The sequence below is a fragment of the Cricetulus griseus genome, chromosome 2, assembly GCF_003668045.3.
Source record: "Cricetulus griseus strain 17A/GY chromosome 2, alternate assembly CriGri-PICRH-1.0, whole genome shotgun sequence".
NCBI classification, from domain to species: domain Eukaryota; kingdom Metazoa; phylum Chordata; class Mammalia; order Rodentia; family Cricetidae; genus Cricetulus; species Cricetulus griseus.
The window spans coordinates 46,547,217-46,565,445 of NC_048595.1; the positions used below are offsets into that span (position 1 = coordinate 46,547,217).

The 18,229-nt window shown below is 41.7% G+C and overlaps 1 protein-coding gene across 1 annotated transcript in view; it reads left to right on the forward strand.

Annotated features, from left to right (window-relative positions):
* Positions 1-565: 565 nt before the first annotated feature.
* Positions 566-18,229, forward strand: part of Slc35d1 (solute carrier family 35 member D1) — a 41,352-nt gene continuing 23,688 nt past the window's right edge. Inside the window, exons 1-8 of the mRNA XM_027402324.2 lie at positions 566-768; positions 1,343-1,376; positions 1,478-1,564; positions 2,508-2,575; positions 4,309-4,380; positions 5,145-5,213; positions 7,496-7,598; positions 10,978-11,070. Of these exons, the coding sequence (XP_027258125.1) occupies positions 566-768; positions 1,343-1,376; positions 1,478-1,564; positions 2,508-2,575; positions 4,309-4,380; positions 5,145-5,213; positions 7,496-7,598; positions 10,978-11,070 (729 nt within the window). The remainder of the gene's footprint in view (positions 769-1,342; positions 1,377-1,477; positions 1,565-2,507; positions 2,576-4,308; positions 4,381-5,144; positions 5,214-7,495; positions 7,599-10,977; positions 11,071-18,229) is intronic.

Sequence of the window (18,229 nt, forward strand, 5' to 3'; positions counted from 1 at the left end):
CCCAGCGCACCATCGTGCGCAGGCGCAGCACTGTGCTCAGCCGCCCCGGCTCAGTGGTCCCCGGCTGCCGTCCCGGCTGCTCCCTGAGCCCCTGCCCGGTCCCCAGCTCCTCTCCAGCACCAGCCCCGCCGAGCCAGGCACAGCCCTTCCCTGACCCCAGGAGGCAACATGCCAGGGCAAAGTCCCCGAGGGTGTGAACCCCAGTGTCCCAACCCCTGGGCGGGGACGGGCTGCGGCAGTGCGGGGAGCTGTGGCCAGCACAACCCGCTCAGCCCTGCCGCGAGCCGCCGGGTCCCCCGGGAGCCTCTGCCGCCACGCTAGGCCCGCACCGAAGAGCCCCGGCGGCGCTCAGGGTCCGCGTCGCATCCCCCCAGGCCCGCTCCCGAGCGCGGCCCGCGCTTCTCCGAGGCCCGCGCGCCCCGCATCGCCAGGCCCACGCCCCGCGTCGCCAGGCCCGCGTCCCTCCGCGCCCCGCGCCGCCAGGTCCGGACCCCCGCCTCCCAGCCGGCCCGCGAGCTCTCAGTCCAGCGCCACCGCCGCTGCCGCCGCCGCCGCCGCCGCCGCCATGGCGGAAGTCCACAGACGTCAGCATGCTCCGGTTAAAGGAGAAGCCCCCGCGAAATCCTCCACACACAGAGATGAGGAGGAGCTGGGGATGGCGCCGGCCGAAACGCTGACGGTGTTCCTGAAGCTGCTGGCCGCCGGCTTCTACGGCGTGAGCTCCTTCCTCATCGTGGTGGTCAACAAGAGCGTGCTCACCAACTACAGGTGGCCGGGCTGGCGGGCGGAGGCTGAGGCACGGCGGGCGGGGACAGGGGTTCGAGCCCACCCGGGGATGCTCTCGGCCGCGCTCCCCGCCGCGGCGGCGGGCAGGGGGGACACAGCAAGGCCGGTGTCCAGGGACTGGCGACCCGCGCGGCTGACAGCCTGGGGACCCGCGCGGCCGCACACCCACGCGCCCGCCGTCGCCACTGTCACTGGGACTCCGGGGCAGAAGTTTGTGCGTGCGTGTGTATGTATGTGTGTGTGTGTTTCTCCCCCAGTTTCACTTAAGAGATTTAAAACGGTTGACGAGATCTCTGCCTTAACTTTCTGGAAAAATCCGTTGCAGGAAGCCCAGGGAAATTGTAAAACGGGACAAGATGAGACAAGTGGCCGCCCTAGGCTACAACATCTAAGATTTTTTTTTTCTTTTCTTTTTAATTTGGATGAGGGGCAGGCATTGGTGTGGGCTGAATTAAAATGCATTTTAAGGTTGTCAGTGTGAAAGTTGAATTCACTGTGCCTGGAGGGCTTTCTGGCTGTTTTTTAACCCCGTTCCTTTTCTTTACCCTTTTTGTAGATTTCCGTCCTCGCTATGTGTTGGGCTTGGCCAGGTTAGTTGGAATCTTGGGCATTTCGTGGTCTGTGTTGTCAGAACTTCTGTGTGTGTCTTTATATGCAGAACAGTGCATCAGTGTGTGTTCTCTGTTTGCAGATGGTGGCCACGGTAGCAGTTCTCTGGGTGGGAAAGGCACTCAGGGTAGTAAAGTTTCCTGACTTTGACAGAAATGTACCTCGAAAGGTAAAAGTGAGAAAGAAGGAATACTTTATTTTATAAAAAGGAGCCATTCTGTGGCTTAAGGGGGGAGAAAAACATCAGCGTCTTGCATATTTAAAACCACAGTCTAGCCCCAACCCCATACCACCAGTGCATTTAGCAAAGTTAAAGAGTACAGGTAACAGTGCATTCAAGAGATGTGCTAAAGTCTCTTGAAAATGAAGTTAGAAAAATCCTTGTTTTAATAATAGGAGTTTCTGGTAACAGATCTATCCACTTTAGCCATGATGTTCTCTCTCTCTCTCTCTCTCTCTCTCTCTCTCTCTCTCTCTCTCTCTCTCTCTCTCTCTCTCTGTCTCTCTCTCTCTCTCTCTCTCTCTCTCTCTTGCTATTAATTTTTTATTTAAATTAAAAACAATCTTATTTTATTTACCAATCCTCGTTCCCTCTCCCTCCTGTCCTCTCGTGGCCCCCATAAACCCCCCATCCCATCCCCCCCATCCACTCCCCAGGGAGTGTGAAGCCTCCCATGAGGAATCACATGATGCTCTTTTATTATTCCTTTTTTTTTGGAGGAGTGGTGTTTTCATATTGCCCTCTAAGCTTCTGTGAGATTCCACATGAAAACTAAATGTTTTCCCTCCTTCTGTGGACACTGGAGTCTTAGACTCATGTGGTATCATATTTTCAAGCAAGTGATGTTTCTGCCTTACATGGTTGATCATGTTTATACTTCTGTGTCCTTTTTTCCTGCCACCCCTCCCCCCTTTTCTGTCAGCAGTGTTGTCTATCAAAGGATAACTAATGTTGTTTGGGTGTTTCATGGGGGTCAATACTGTTTATGAGAACTAATCTTATGTTTCAAGTGGAAAGAATTTGACTATATAAACAGAGCTGTTTCTGTTTGAAAGGACTTTGTTGTCACTGCCTTTATTATTGAGATTTGTTGCCCTTTTCACTTTTCCAGACGTTTCCACTACCTCTACTATATTTTGGGAACCAAATCACCGGACTGTTCAGCACAAAGAAACTGAAGTATGGATAACTTTATTTTTCTAGTGGGGTTAAAATAATGTAATCTTAAAGTTTATTGAACTTTAATATGAACACCAATGTCATATTAATGTATCATGATTGATGGGGGCTCAGGTGGGGGGAGACAATAAAAACACCAGGAATCATCCACTATCAAATAATGAACACTGATTTCAAGTTGTTTATTTGAAGCTAAGGAATGGATTTTGTTTTGTTTCCCTTCTCATTTTTATGCTAGAAGTGTTGAAATATTGTCAATGGTGCAGTAGATTTTCTTATTTTTGTAGTACTGCCATTTATGCCATATATATATATATCCACCCAGATAGGATCTTTGTAGCCATGGATGACCTGGAACACACCATGTAACAAAGACTGACTTTGAACATGTACTCCTCTTGCCTCAGCCTCCAGAATGCGTGTGTGGTTTAGGATTTTACTTCTATAATATAGTTCATAAACCCTGTGTATTTTAGGTATATTCCACACAGCAAATCAGATGATGGATATAAAAGTTTCCACAGGTTTCCTTTTAACACGAAGTGGCTAAAGTCAGATGGAATCTTGACATAAAAGTGATTACTATGTCAACTGTAACTGTGTAACTGGAGAGCCATTCATTTTTAGAAAGAAGCAATTGCTGTACTCCATGACAAGGCTATACATTACCTACCCCCTTCCCTCCTAGTTCTTGATTTCTGACTTTGCCATGATGTATGTATGTGTGTAGTAAATATACAGGGGAAACAGTTTAGCAGAAATCTACATGAACTGAATGAAGCCCTGACATAGTAAATGATTATAAACAGTACGGAATGGGGCTAGACAGATGGCTCAGCGGTTAAGAACACTGGCTGCTCCTCCAGAGGACCAGGCTTCAGTTCCCAGCATTCACATCAGGCTTTAGTTCCCAGCATTCACACTTGAGAGCTGACACTCTCTTCTGGCCTTTTCAGACACCTTCATTGGCATCCACATATGTATGTATGTATGTAAAATTAGAAATAAAATCTTAACACAAAAACAGTATTGAGATCTATGAGGATCAGAGGCAAAGAAGTGTTTGTATTCTCCTTGATTCTTTTTAAACCAAGAACCCTGAGAGAATGACCAGAATATCTCTGGGGAAAGTTCCTAGGAAGTCAGATTTGTCACGGAGTGGGAATCCTTTTCCATCTAATTACCCACTTGGAAGGAAATACAGGCCTACAGCAGAGTGCTGCTTATATAAAATTTGCCTTTTTTTAAAAAGCCATTGTCATGCATACACATTCTGCCTTTGATTGGCAGACAAGTAGAAAGCATTTTAGAGTGAGATATATTGAGAAATTCTTATAATGTAGGAAGCTGGCTGTTTGATTAATGTAAGTAAACTGCTCTAAGAATTTAGAGGAACGTATTTCATTGGTAAGATTTTCATAGACATTTTTGTAGTGGTCTAGAGAGTAAGAAGGGAAGTTAGGCCAGTGAAGAAGAAAGAAAGAAATATTAAAGACTAATATGACTGGAGTCAGGCTATTTACATAATTATCAGCCTGTGATAATAGATGCATGGTTTTACCATTTTGTAGTTAATGTTTTAAAGAAAACATTTCTCCACACAAATAAGGTTAATCAGCATGGGACTTGCATACAGTCAGAAAGAGATTAGCATTGTTTAAAACTACTGATTTGTAGAATTGTAAGTTACATACTTTTAAGCTTTGTTTTACCTGCTTGTTTTTCTTTTGCAGCTTGCCCATGTTTACAGTTCTGAGAAGGTTCTCCATTCTGTTTACAATGTTTGCTGAAGGAGCTCTACTCAAGTGAGCTTTATTTGTAATACATTGTCCCTGTTTATAAGACTGATATCGTTATTAGTGTGTTTGTGTGGATGTATGCATGTGTGTGGTTGTCTGAGGCCAGATGAAAGTGTTGAATTCCCCATTGATAAAGTTATAGGCAGTTGTGAGCAGCCTAATGTGGGTGCTAGGAATTTTAACTCATGAGCCAGCCCCATATATTTATTCTTCAAATACTTTTAAACATCTGGAAAAGATATCGAACCTATGTAAGATACTAAATTGTCTGTCTCACTTCTACTTTAAGCTTTGAAAGCTTAACAGGCTGATTATCTTGATATCGGGATTAATGTAGTTGGGAAGGTTACAGACAACAGTTAGAAAACCACCTCAACATGGGATGTGTTGACTAGAATTCTTGTGTCTGTTGCTGCCATTGGGCAAAGCCTGGTAGGAATCGTAGGTGTAGGTTTTATATAGTGTTCATGTCTTGTTTACTTTTACTGCAAATGTGTGTGACCCTTTTCTACTTAAAGAAACTTTGACATGAAAATTCCAACTCAATGATAATAAGCAAATGGTAAGACTAAGAGAGAACTGGTTATGGTTATTTCTATAGCAAAAGGAATTTATACCCCACCTTTTAAATACCTAGTTCCTTGGAAATATTCAGAATGTGATTGTATTTATCTTTTTTGGAGAAACCGTTCCCTTTGTTTTTGTCTTTGATATAAAATAAGTCTACATGGATAAAGTCACATGTATGTATATTTTACATTATTTTGTAGGAAGACTTTTTCTTGGGGTATTAAGATGACTGTATTTGCAATGATTATCGGAGCCTTTGTAGCTGCCAGGTAAGATGTGGGCCTTTACAGCCTGTATATTAATTATCAATAGTTACTAATATTATATCTTGAGCATCTTTGAAAACTCCTCAAAAGACTTCCAGTGTTAAATCTTTTGGGCTGTATTAGATCAAAGCTAGAGAAATGGAGATTTGGGGGATTCCTAAAGTCAATTTAATGTAATTCGGGATTTGATACTGTCCTCTGCTTGCTGAGCACATAGCACACGCCACACAGAATGCTCAGCACTGACACATTTATGAATTCTTTTCAATTCCGATTGATAGGACTTTCCTGTTTTATAGTTGAAGGAACTCTTCCATAACTCTCAAGGGTTACAGCCAGTAAGCAGCAGGGCTAGAGACCAAGTCTGTCTGAAATCAGGTCTGTGATTTTATACCATGTTAATCCTTTCACTGTGTGTGCTGTTAAAGGAAGCATTATCTGCCTTTCTGTGAGATGAGGCAAAGGAAGATGACTCTTTTCCCCTTGTGGAAAGGGAATAGAAGCATTGCCTCATTTGGCAGAGGACGCATCACAAATGTCATGATATGGATACTCTATTATATTCTGAAGCTTTTTCCATTTTTTTTTAAGTTTTAATTTTAAAATATGTGGAGGAAGACACAAAGCAATGATACACTTTTAAGGTGATATGAATGACCACCATTTGATGATTACAGGCAGGCAGGAGAGAAGGCAGGCAGGCATGGGGAAAATACATACATACCCAAAGAGTGAAAATTGAAAGGGTGTCTAGGAGCCTTCTAGACATGGTACCCAGCTTGGGGTGTGTAGGTAGATTTGCTAGTGCTACAAACTTGTTTTCCTTTGGGAGCCAACTGTGCTTTCTCAGCTCAAGTTAGTTATACTTTCGTCATATGTATGTAGTGTGGGTGTAGACATCAAATTCTATTTTGCATTAAATCTCCAAGCGAAATTCCACTCATTTTTAAAAATTATATTTTTTATTACATTTATTTATTTTGTTTGTGTGCACGTGTGCCACAGGGTACATAGATTGAGGTCAGAAGACAACTTGTGGCAGTCTGTTCTTTCCTTTCACCATGTGTGTCCTGGGAATAGGACTCAGATTATGAGGGTTGGTGGCAAGTGCCTGTACCAGATGAGCCATCTTGGGGCCCCTGAATTCCCATTCTTAGGAAAACAAAAACCAAAACAAAACAAAAAATAGGGCAGCATCATTGATTACTGGAATTTGGAGCTGACTCCTTTTCCCTCTAGGTTTGGCTCCTTTGAAAAAGTTCAGTAATAACCACGTACTTTTGTTCTTAGAGATGCCATACTAAACTCCATATATTCTAAAGTATTTCCCCAATGCCAGTGAGAACCAAAGTCGTACTAAACAGCAGGACCTTCTTGCATCTTCCTTTGGCCTGATGTTGCAGTGACTTAGAGGGTTTTCTTTACTAGATCAGCCACATGTATGTAGCATCTTTACAGAGCCATAGAGCTTGAGAGTATTAGAATACACTGCTGGTAGATTCCGTCAAACTTTCACTTGTGGCTTATATTTACTAAGTTCTTGTGGCAACCACTCCACTAAATGGTAAGAGCTATGTTCTCTTCTTCTCCCTAGTTATGCCTTGTCACTTTGTTGAGCAATTATTTACACACTTAAGTTCTGAGAACTTGCTTATATGCTCTTGTGGCTTGATATCAGAACTGTCATCCATGTTTCAGAAATTCCACCCAGTGACAACTTAGTCCTATCTTTTATTTGAGTCTTTGACAAAAAATGACTTGTTCACAGCTCCATCCTTTGACTTCCCGTTTTTGAAACCGATGCCTTCTGCTTTTACAGGTTAGGTAATGATGTTTGGTTGATTGTTGGCTGACATTAGAGCAGTATACAATGAACCAAAGTGATTATGTGGGTGTAAGTTTTGCTTGTTGTGTGGGTGTAAGATTTGCTTGTTCTGATGTAGGGTCTTAACTGTGTAGTCCAGGTTGTCCTGGAGTTTGATCCATAGCACACACTGGCCTTAGCTCACCATCCTTCTGCTGCAACCTCCTAAGTGCTGGTATGACAGATGTGTGCCATGATGTCTGGCTCCATGATTGACTCTTGGTGGTGACATGTGTAAGCACAGATGTTTCTCATAAAATTGCCAAATGTGGCCAGATCTTTGAAAATGCTGGTAGCTGATAAGATGCATAGTAGTCTATGTAGACAAGAACATGTTTTTGCAAGTACTGTAGCCCAGACCTTTTTAAAATTAACTACACATTTTTGAAGGTGATCTGAAAGTGTTGCTTATGTTCTGCAGCTCTGACTTGGCATTTGATCTGGAAGGATATGTTTTTATTTTGATCAATGATGTCCTGACAGCAGCAAATGGTGCATATGTGAAACAGAAGTTAGATTCGAAAGTAAGTAGCACTCTACAACTTCTTCATTGGATGCTCACCAATGGCGGGGAAAGTGTGGAATAAAGAAACAACCCTCCTCAGTAGGAGGGTTGGAGAAGGACACAGGAGCTCTCTGAAGGCAACGAACATATGTTCATATTAATATGATAAATTCATGTTTGTCAGGCACTGTGGCTCATTCCTGTAATCTCAGCACTCTGGAAACTGAGGCCGGTGGATAGCCCCATGTTCAGAGCCTGCCTAGGCTGGGCTATCTCAAAAAAAAAAGACGAAATCTCTTTAAACTAAATTAGGTTGTAATGCTGGCTTTTCTAGAAGGAAGTATATGAATATTGATTTAGAATGAGGTAGGAGAAGTAAGAAATGTCCATAGAAAAAAGTGTCTTCATGATTGTGGTTGCATTCTGGAAGAGTTAGTGAGGGGCCTAAAAGAAGTACAAGGAAGTTGGGGCAGTTACGAAGGAAGTGAGTCCTGGAAAAGGCTGTGGCACAAGGATGCCTTTGGATGCTAGGGAACTCTGGGCATGCGTGCTCTCAGAGACCACTGCATCCCTGGACCCAGACTGCAGGTGTCCACTCGGCTTTTTGTCTTCCACTGGCAGTGTGCACACAGGAGCTTTCCACAATACCATCTGCTTGATCACTATCTACATTACATATAGACACATTCAGTTGTGATTTTACATCAACCCAGACCCTCAGAAAGCCAAGTATTTGAGCCCTGTTTTGTGTGCTGAATTTTAGGGTTAAGTTACTGTAAGAAAACAGCTATCAGGATTGCGGTTTTCTCTGTTTTACAGCTCTTAGTGAATGGGTTGTCCTTAATTTCCTAACGGACCTTGTAAGGACTCACATCGATACTCATCTCAGATGCCACCCTCCCTTTTCCTGAGCAGCTGATACGTGCTTATCTCATAACTGAATCTTGTAACCTGTGTGTGTTCCTGCTCATATTTTATCTTCGTAAGATGGCCTCATCCACTCACTTCCTTGTGTGTTCTCTTCTGTGTATAGTATTTCTGAAAATTACTTCAATTATGTTTTGGAGCTCAGATGACAAGCAAAAACAAATGTCCCACTTGATAATGGTGATCCTGGTGGATTCCTGGTAGTTCTGGTTTTGAGGTGGTTTCCCATTGGCCAGGATCTTGCCTCTCTCTCACAAAAGAAGAGAGTAGATTGTGTGGCTGCATGGCTGTCCCTATAGGTTTGCTCAGAGTTGGTTTTTTTCCCTTCACTAAAGACACTACAGATTTGTGGCTAACACTTTCTTTAAAATGCCTGCTTTTCCTCCTCCACTTACCTACTTTTATGTCTATGTGTCTGTATGGTTGCATTTTAGTTAAAGTTACTAGTAACAATTTTTCATCCTTTTTAAAAAGAGGAAAGAGAATCGCAATTTGGCCTAACCCTGATTCTACTCTTACCTCATTTGCTGGTTTACAAAGAAGATACCAAGCCAGCACTTCAGTGAGCCTGCCCCTTCAGCTCTCTGAAGCCATGCTGCCCAGCAGTCTTCTGTGATGATAGAAATTGCCTCTGCTCTCATTAGAAACATGGCTTCTTGGAATATGAAAAGTGACTGGTATAGCTGAGAAACTAAATTGGTAGTTTTGTGTAATTATAATTGAATTAGCTACATATAGCTAGTGATTACTGTTTTGGACAGCACAATCTAGAAATACAACCCAGAACTTAGGAGAAAATGAAGGTTTCAAATATTTTTGTTCTAGAAGAAAGCACTTTAATTCCACACTTAGAAATAGCTTATAACTTAGTTTTATTAAAATTCCAAAGCTACAAGGTGGTGGTGGTGTGCTTCTTTAATCCCAGCTCTTAGGAGGCAGAGGTAGATGGATCTCTACAAAGTGAGTTCCAGGATAGCCAGGGCTACACAGAGAAACCCTTTCTCAAAAAACCAAAACCAAACCAAACAACCCCCCCAAAAAAAAAGCCCAAACAAACCTCTGTGGGTCTGGGGTATAGCTAAGTTGATTTCTTTAGAAATGTGGTTTTTTAATTACTTAATTTTGAGACATGGTCTCACTATGCAATCCTAGTTGTTCTGGAACTTGCCATATAGAGCAGTCTGAATTTGAACTCACAGAGATCTGCCTGTCTTGGCCTCCTGCATGCTGGAATTAAAGGTATGTGATACCCCATGTAGCTTAGTTGATGTATTGCTCGCCTAATAAGCATGAAAACTTTGGTTTAATCCCTAGTACCACATGAGCCAGGTGAGTCCCAGAACTCTAGAATTGGAGTCAAAAGGATCAGATATTCTATTTCATCCTTAGCTATATAGTGAGTTTGAAGCCTGAAGTGCTTATCTAATTATTCTTTATCAGTAAAACTTCAGAGTCTGATGTCAGGGTAAGAAACTGAATGATAAGAAAAGTGGTGAGAATCTACCAAGGATCTCTTCTCTCCTTCCTCAATCCAAAAGGGCCAAGAATCTTTGTAAGCCCCACCCTATTACTTCCTGTGCCTCTCTATATGTCCTCTGTCCTCCAAAACCTCCATAGCTAATTTTGGTCAGCTAGTAGCTAGCTCTACCCTCTGATCCAAACTAAATTTTATCGGCAGTCTTGGGAGTGTCAGAATGTGATCAAAATATCCCACAACAGAAACCAACCTGAAATATATGAGACTCAAAAACAAAACTTTATGGGATCTGGATGTGTTAACAGCATTGTAACCTGAACACTCAGGAGGCTGATCCAAGACACTTGTGAGTTCAAGGCCAGACGGTACTGTGTAGTGCCATTTGATACATTTGTAACGTCATAAGGAAGAATGACATTCAAAGTCATTAGAATGTGAGAGGAGCCACAAAGAGTATGACATTAGTGTTTGTTGCCTGTCAGTTATGTGGTTGGTGTATCTGTGTTTGTGCATCCTGCACACCCTATGCTCCGGGCTAGTTCATGTTCTGGGTCATGGGCACTGTTGTTTAAGGTTTTGTAGTCACACTGGTTTTAGTAAATCAGAATTGTAACTTCAGGGCTGCTTATAATTATGGGCCAGCCAGCTTGTGTCCTATGATAGAAAGACCTGGGCCTGCATTTCAGACTTGAATGTGATTATTCAAATTAAGACACTTTTTAACTTTAAAAACCATCCCACATAGCTGGGCGGTGGTGATGATACACACTTTCAATCCTAGCACTTGGGAGGCAGAAGCCGGTGGATCTCTGTGAGGCCAGCCTGGTCTCCAGAGCGAGTGCCAGAACAGGTTCCAAAGCTACAGAAAAACTTAGGAAAAAAACTTAGGAAAAAAAAAAAAAAACTATCCAACATAATTGACTAGTAATCTTTGTATGCTTAAGTATACCTATCTGATAGAACCAACTGAAATAACTAATTGTTTACTATCTAGGAGCTGGGAAAGTATGGCCTGCTCTATTACAATGCACTGTTCATGATCCTTCCCACCATGGCCATTGCGTATTTCACAGGAGATGCACAAAAGGTAAGACTTTGTCATTATGGGTTATTTACTTACTGTTTATGATCAAAAGATAGACTTTGGGGTTGTTAGAAAGATGTGCTTATTAAGTGACCACAAACTGAGAATTTACAATTTACTCTTTAGATCTTTAGTCAGCTGATGTCATGCTAACCTGCCTTCTTGTCATAAACATTTTAAATATTAAAATGACTCAGAATAGGTCTCTGTGCCAGGACAGAGAAAGAAGAGTTTATATTAAAAACATTGTTGATTGATTTTTACATGTATGATGTGTTTTGATCATATACACCTTCCTGTTATCCTCTATTAACCCCTTTCTACTCCTACCTAATCCCTTCCTTTGACCAAGATCCCCTCCTGCCTATTTGTGTGTGTGTGTGTGTGTGTGTGTGTGTGTGTGTGTGTGTGTGTGTGTGTGTGTGTGTTCATGCTGCATTGAGAATAATTAGGTGTGCTGCAGGAGCATGGATTAGGAGTTATTTGGGGTAATCACCCTATGACTGCACTTCTAAAGGAAATGTGTCTTCCTGTAGCTGTTAACTGCTGGTGGGTGGGTACTCAGGAAGAGATGAGACCTTTCAAGCCCCTCCCCCATCCATGATGCTCTGTTGAAGGGCCCGATTATGTGCATATTTGTGTAGGTAACCACAGCTGCTATGTGTTGGTGATCACAATTGGCTATATGTCTAGAAGTGCCTTACAGCATTCCTCCCTATCCTCTGGCTCTTAGATTTTATCCACCACTCTTTCATTATATTCCCTGAGGCTTGAAGGAAGGAATTTTTACATTTTTATTAATCTATTAAAATAGGAATGGAAGCAAACTATCCCTGAAAAATAAAAAATTCTGAAGTATTAAAATCCTTTGAGCCTCTAGAGTTCGGTTTCTTTGTCTGGTGTTTTCCTTGCTTAAATCCCACCTTGGTTCCCCATTGCCTTTAGGAGGTACTTGGTGCCTTGACCAGATAAATAGCAACTCATATAGTAGTTTACCAATTATATGCAAAAATTTACATAAATAAATCCAGAATAGGATAGCAAAATCAATCCCAGAGAATTTTCCTGTAGAATATGCCCATATTTATAGAAAAACTGTTATTATATTGTTAGAAATCACAAATCTTTGCAAACCAAATGGAAATGAAAGTGATGTCTGTCTCAAGATTCTGTCTCTTGGTTAAATATCTTGGTTATGCTTTCTTAGGGCAGCAGACTATGTATCAGTGGGAACTTGAACAGGAGATTTTGAAATTAGACTACTCATAAATTCTTGAAGCTGAGACAGAATTTTGGCAACTTATGAAGCTTTTTGTTTTGCTCTATTTTTTCAAGACCAATCTTTTAAAGAGTTACCCCAGATTACTTTGAATGTATTAATAGATGTTTTAGTGAACTGTGGCCTGGCCAGCAAACCTAAATGTGACCCCAAAGTATAAATTACTATTACTTTTGACTAATGGTGTTACATAACTATTCTGTGGCTTTGAAGAAAATAGGATGAGAAACTAACATTTCCAGAATACTCATTATGTACTAGTCATTTATATGAAATATAATCTCACTTTCTCAATAGCTGTGGGAATCTTGAATTATCCCTATTTTGTTAATGTGGAAAGAGGTTCAGGATATTAAAAATTTTACCTAAGGTCATACTGTTGGGAATAAGACTCCTTCCAAAGGCCCTGGTCTGTAGAGGTCAGCTTCCTTCTAGCAGACTCTGGCTGAAGAAGCTTTTACTGTTGAGATTTACAACAAAGGTGTGGTAGATGATAACCTGCCCCTCAGGACAGGACAGGTGTCTCCAAATCTCAAGGCCAGTGTGTACTTCAGACAGTGTAAGAATTAACATGCTTGTGTACTCTAAGGACTTGGCAAAGATGTGATTTCCATCAGGTGCTAACAAGTATTTTGTAGCTACTTAGAACTATTAGCCAAAGCAGGTATGTCTTCATTCCAAAATGATGACAGTTTGTATAGAAGTTATAATTTGCACATATTTCAAAGTTCACTAACACTTTATTCTTGGACTCGGGAGACAGAGGCAGGCAAATCTCTGAGTTCGAGGCCAGCCTAGTCTATACAGCCAGATCCAGGACAACTAGTGCTGCACAAGAGAAACCCTGTCTCAAAAAGAAAGAAAGGAAAAAAAAAAAAACAGAATGAAAGAAACCCAAATAAATCAAAGCTCAGTAATGTGCATATAGTTTGAATGTTCCAATATGACTAAACATGTTTATTCATAGCATGGAAAGTTACTTTATCATCTAGATTTGCTTTCCTCTTCTCTACTGTCTTTAGTCAGGACAGTACATTTGCATTTTCTTTTTACTGTTTTATTTTTCTAATGACACCGTCAGATACAGGTCAAGAGAATATTTTCTAGAACAATGATTTTGATGAATATCAGTTCACCTAAAGATTTTCAAATTGGGATGATGGAGTTGAGTATAAAAGTAGAACTCACTGCTTTGTAGTCATGCCTCATTGTGTTTTGCATGTCACATGTTTGTTTAGTGTCTCTCTTACTATTAATTAATACAGCTCTTATCAAACATTTATTGGGATACAAATAGACACTAGCCATGCTCTCACCATTAGACGCCAGCCACATAAGACAGGGATGTTCACATTTTCTTCAACTATTTAAATAAAGAAACTCAGGAAAAATAGAAACCAATAAAATAGCCAGAAACTTCCTATGCATGTGTGTGGGAACAGGGTAAGTATATTTTTTCCTATTGTGGAACCATGTAAAAGTACTTAAAAACTATATAAATTGAACTGTAAGAAGAAGATAAAGTATTCTGTGATGCATTTTAAATTTAAAAATAACTAGGGCAGTGGGAGAAACCAAATTATTCTTATTACTCAATAATAAGGGCCAGGAAGCAAACGGAAGTGAAGCCTGATTTTCTTACTAGGAATCTAGAGAGGTCAATTCCTAGAGAGTCAGGAGTCAGGAGTGGACACAGCCCGTGATGCTGTGGGCATAGAATTTAAGTAAGAATTGGAGGTGCAGACACCCTCAAGGTCCCTATAATTTACAAGACAAAATCCAACTGAAAACTCATCCCAGGGAGTACATAGTACAAGGACTGAAATCAGACACCTTTGTGTGTGACTCTGTTCCTTCTCTCCCTTCCTTCCTCCTCCTTTCTTAGTTGCAAAATCTGGGGATTACTAGAAAAGAAAGGATCATTATACTTAACAGTTTTAGAAGAGATGCGTCTTACAAAATATCCTTAAAAAGCAAAACAATAGCAACAAAAAACAAAACAGCCAGACTTGGTTTGTACCTATAATCTCAGAATTTGGGAGGCTGAGGCAGGAGGATGGGTCTGAGTTTGAGGTCAGCCTGGCCAACAGTGTGAGACTGTCTCAAAACCAGCCAGCCAACCAAACAAACAAATCCCCCAAAGGCTATAGCTACTGTGGAAGCAGGAGAACCAGGAGTTCAAGACCATCCTTGGCCACATACTGAATTTGAGACTAGCTTGGACTATATGAGAACCTGTGTGTTATACAGAATTGTTTTCCCTTTATTAAAAAAGAAATCTAATAACATAGGTTAAAAAGAAGTGTATTGTGTCATTTGATTAATGATTTTCTAAAGCGTCAGGATAGATGTGTTTATGCTCTGAGCTGCTGCCTCCGAAAGGGAATGCTGTAGCACAAAGCCAGCATTCAGAGTGGCAAGGGTTGGGCTTGGCTTCCTGGCAGCACTTTCAGCTGTGTGTTCTCAGGTACCCATGGATGAACAGACCCCTGCTGTGGACCTCACAAAGCCACTGCTGTAGCCTGGTACATTTTATGGTGTCCACTGCTGTAACCGGGTGCATTGTGAGGTGTCCACTGCTGTAGCCCGTTGTCTTGATTATGTTGCTGCTTGAGTGGCCTAGCTCAGTAGAGTTCAAGGAAAAGTTACTTGTTCAGGTCTAAGTAATTACTAACCATCACTTCATTATTAAGTAATGAAGCACTTTTAGGCTCCTCACTTATCCTGTTTGAGTTACTGGGTTTTTGCAGGATCTCTCTGTGGACCACACAGGTTGATTTTTTTTTTTTTTCTTGAAGTCCTGTAGTATTTCCTTCTCATAATGACAAATCTCTTATTTCTAGGCTTTGGTATTCTTGTAAAACACGTGTGTTAAATCAGAAATTCTTTACATCTATATGGGTGGGTCTTTCTCAACTTACATGTTCTTTGGTTATTCTTGTCTTTCAGGCTGTGCTCTTTAAAAATAGAAGCAGTGACTCAGTAGGTAAGGTAGGCTGTGTTTTGCTACCACACATAAGTGTATAGGTGTTAGAGCCCGAGGACAAAGAGGAAGTAGTGAACCAGTTTGGGCTCTAATTTCTCATCTAAGCCAGGAGCAAGAACAGAGGGAGAGAGGTTGTGGTAGATGTTAAGTTTGGTGTAGAGTAGGTGGGTAACCCGGGGACTGCCCTTGGCCTAACTTTCCTAAGGTAGGGAGAGAACTGTGGAGATGTTTGTACTGCCATTATCCTCTGTCTTGGCAAGTTTCCTGGCAGTTTACTTCTGGGTAAGGACTCTAGTCCTTTTTTCTCAGGAGCTTTCAAAGTGGCATGTTATCATTCTCACAATTCTTGCTTAAATATATAGTGCTTATTTATATACTTTATTTATGAGAATTTTATAATGTGTACAATGTATGTTAATCATATCCATCCCCCACTCTCCTCCTCTCACTCCCCATGGACACTCCTTAGCATGGACCCTTTCCATTGCCATCCCCACCCCCCACCTCCTTACCCTCTACTCCCTTTGCAATACACTCCAGCCTGAACCGTGTTTTAACTTGTTGATCTAGTTAAGAGTTGCTATATAGAGGCCTAAAAGGGAAGAAAAGGATATGTTGTTTTCCCAGTAGTATATGTTAGTACAGTGTTGGGAGGAGTCAGCCCAACAGATGGTCTGAGAAATTTCACCATTAGGGACCTCCATTTAGGTAAAGACTGTGCAAACAAAAGAGAAAAGAAAAATGAATTTCAGAATGAGAATGGAGCAGAGTTACTGTTTGATCCATACTGTCTGGAGAATATCTATTATAGTAGTGCTTTTAGTTTTGAATGAGTGAATTTATAAAGTATAGCAAGCAAAAGGGAAAGGATAAATAATGAGTAGCCGATAGAAGAAGCAGCAGAAAGCAAAACACCAAATCAGTTACTCACAGTGTCCAGCAGAAACGGTTGGAGCAGCCTCATTGAGTCCAGTAGAAACTGACTGGGGAGGTTGAGGCAGGCGGCAGCTGGAGTCCTGATTGAGCTTTTCTCCTGGGATGTGGTACTGACTAGGGGTCTTGGTCAGTGTTCATTTTCTCTGCCAGCTAAAGAATTAAAAGGCAGGAAAAAACTCAAGTGCAGCAAGTAGCAGCAGCAGGAGAAATCTCAGACTCAGCAGACAGCAGCAGTGGGTGAAGAAAGACTTTCTTAGAGGTGAGGAAACACACAGCAAAGCTCACAGACAGAAAGACCCTCTACAAAACAGGGGAAGGCTTAGACCCAGAAATCCAGTCTTTCTTGAGACTGGAGTTTATAAGGATCTTTGAGCTGCCTTTTTTCCTTAGTTTAGGTTTGGTCAGTTTGAACAAAGACAGGGTGACTGGTAGGCCAACAACTTTGACAGAAACATGGCCTGATCTAGACTTGAATGGTTCAGCAGTCCATCCAGAGGGCCAGACTGGCAGGAAAAACAAGGGCATGGGGGTCTTATGCTGCCAGGTCAGCTATCTTGGAGAGGAAGAAGCCGGCCATCTTGCAAGTTCGCCACATTTATTACCTGATTATGGCCCCTCTCCCTGTTGTCTTCTTGTCAGGGACTCTGTCTAACAGATGAGCTTCCAATCAGAGTACTTTCTCCATGGATGAGCTTCCCATGCCAATTGCAGACATTTTGTTATCATGGGATAAACAATAGTGACCTATGTGGGAAATGGTTCACCTTTTAGCTGTTTGCAAGGACACAGTGTTTTTACTCTTTGGCTGTTTTGCTGTCCTTCTCTCTCTCAGTTACAGAGCCAGAGGCCCAGCATGTCTCGGGACAGGAGACCACAGAGGATACTTGAAGTAAACATGGTAGAACTGTTCTCTACCTTCCTAATGCTGCAAACTTTAATACAGATCCTCAAGTTGTGGTGACCCCTGATCATAAAATTATTTTCATTGCTACTTCATAACTGTATCTTTGGTACGATGCAAATATCTGTGTTTTCTGATGGTCTTAGGCAACCCCCATGAAGGGGTTATTCAACCCCCAAAGGGGTCACAACTCACAGGTTGAGAACCACTGTGCTAGAGTCTGGTCTGGGAGAGCCTTCCAGGCTTCCAGAGTCTACTTTTGTTGTTGTTTTGTTTTGTTTTGTTTTGTTTTTTCGAGACAGGGTTTCTCTGTATAGCTTTGGAGCCTATCCTGGCACTCGCTCTGGAGACCAGGTTGGCCTCGAACTCGCAGAGATCCGTCTGCCTCTGCCTCCCGAGTGCTGGGATAAAAGGCATGTGCCACCAGGGCCGTCCAGAGTCTACTTTTAACAAGCTGACACACATAGCACATGACAATTTAGCAGTATAATTTGCATTAGAGTTTATGAAGAGAACTCAGAGTGGTGTGTGTGTGTGTGTGTGTGTGTGTGTGTGTGTATGTGTATGTGTGTGTGTGTGTGTGTGTGTGTGTGTGTGTGTGAGAGAGAGAGAGAGAGAGAGAGAGAGAAAGAAAGAGAGAGAGAACAGCTATTAACAGTACGCATCTGTATCATTTTGTGGCTTTTGAAGTTACATTTCTCAAAGGATGTAGTTTACCATGTTAGATGATTGTTGGTGCAAAAACAAGCTTTCACCTTAAAGTGAATAAAAGGTACTTTATTCTAGAGCCAAATTTCAGTGACCGTGGCCCAAAAATCGTGTGTGTGTGTGTGTGTGTGTGTGTGTGTGTGTGTGTGTGTGTGTGTGTAAATCAAGGCAAGTTTAAAGTATATTGATGGGTACATCAGGGAGGCAGTTACAACAAGATGGAGAAGCTTGTCTATAGACCTCACATTCTATCTGGTGATACTCTTAGCTTTTGGGTTGGTGGACACTGGTGATCTGCTACATGAATAGATTCCAAAATGTTTTTATTTATTAGTCACATGATGTTAGCTAC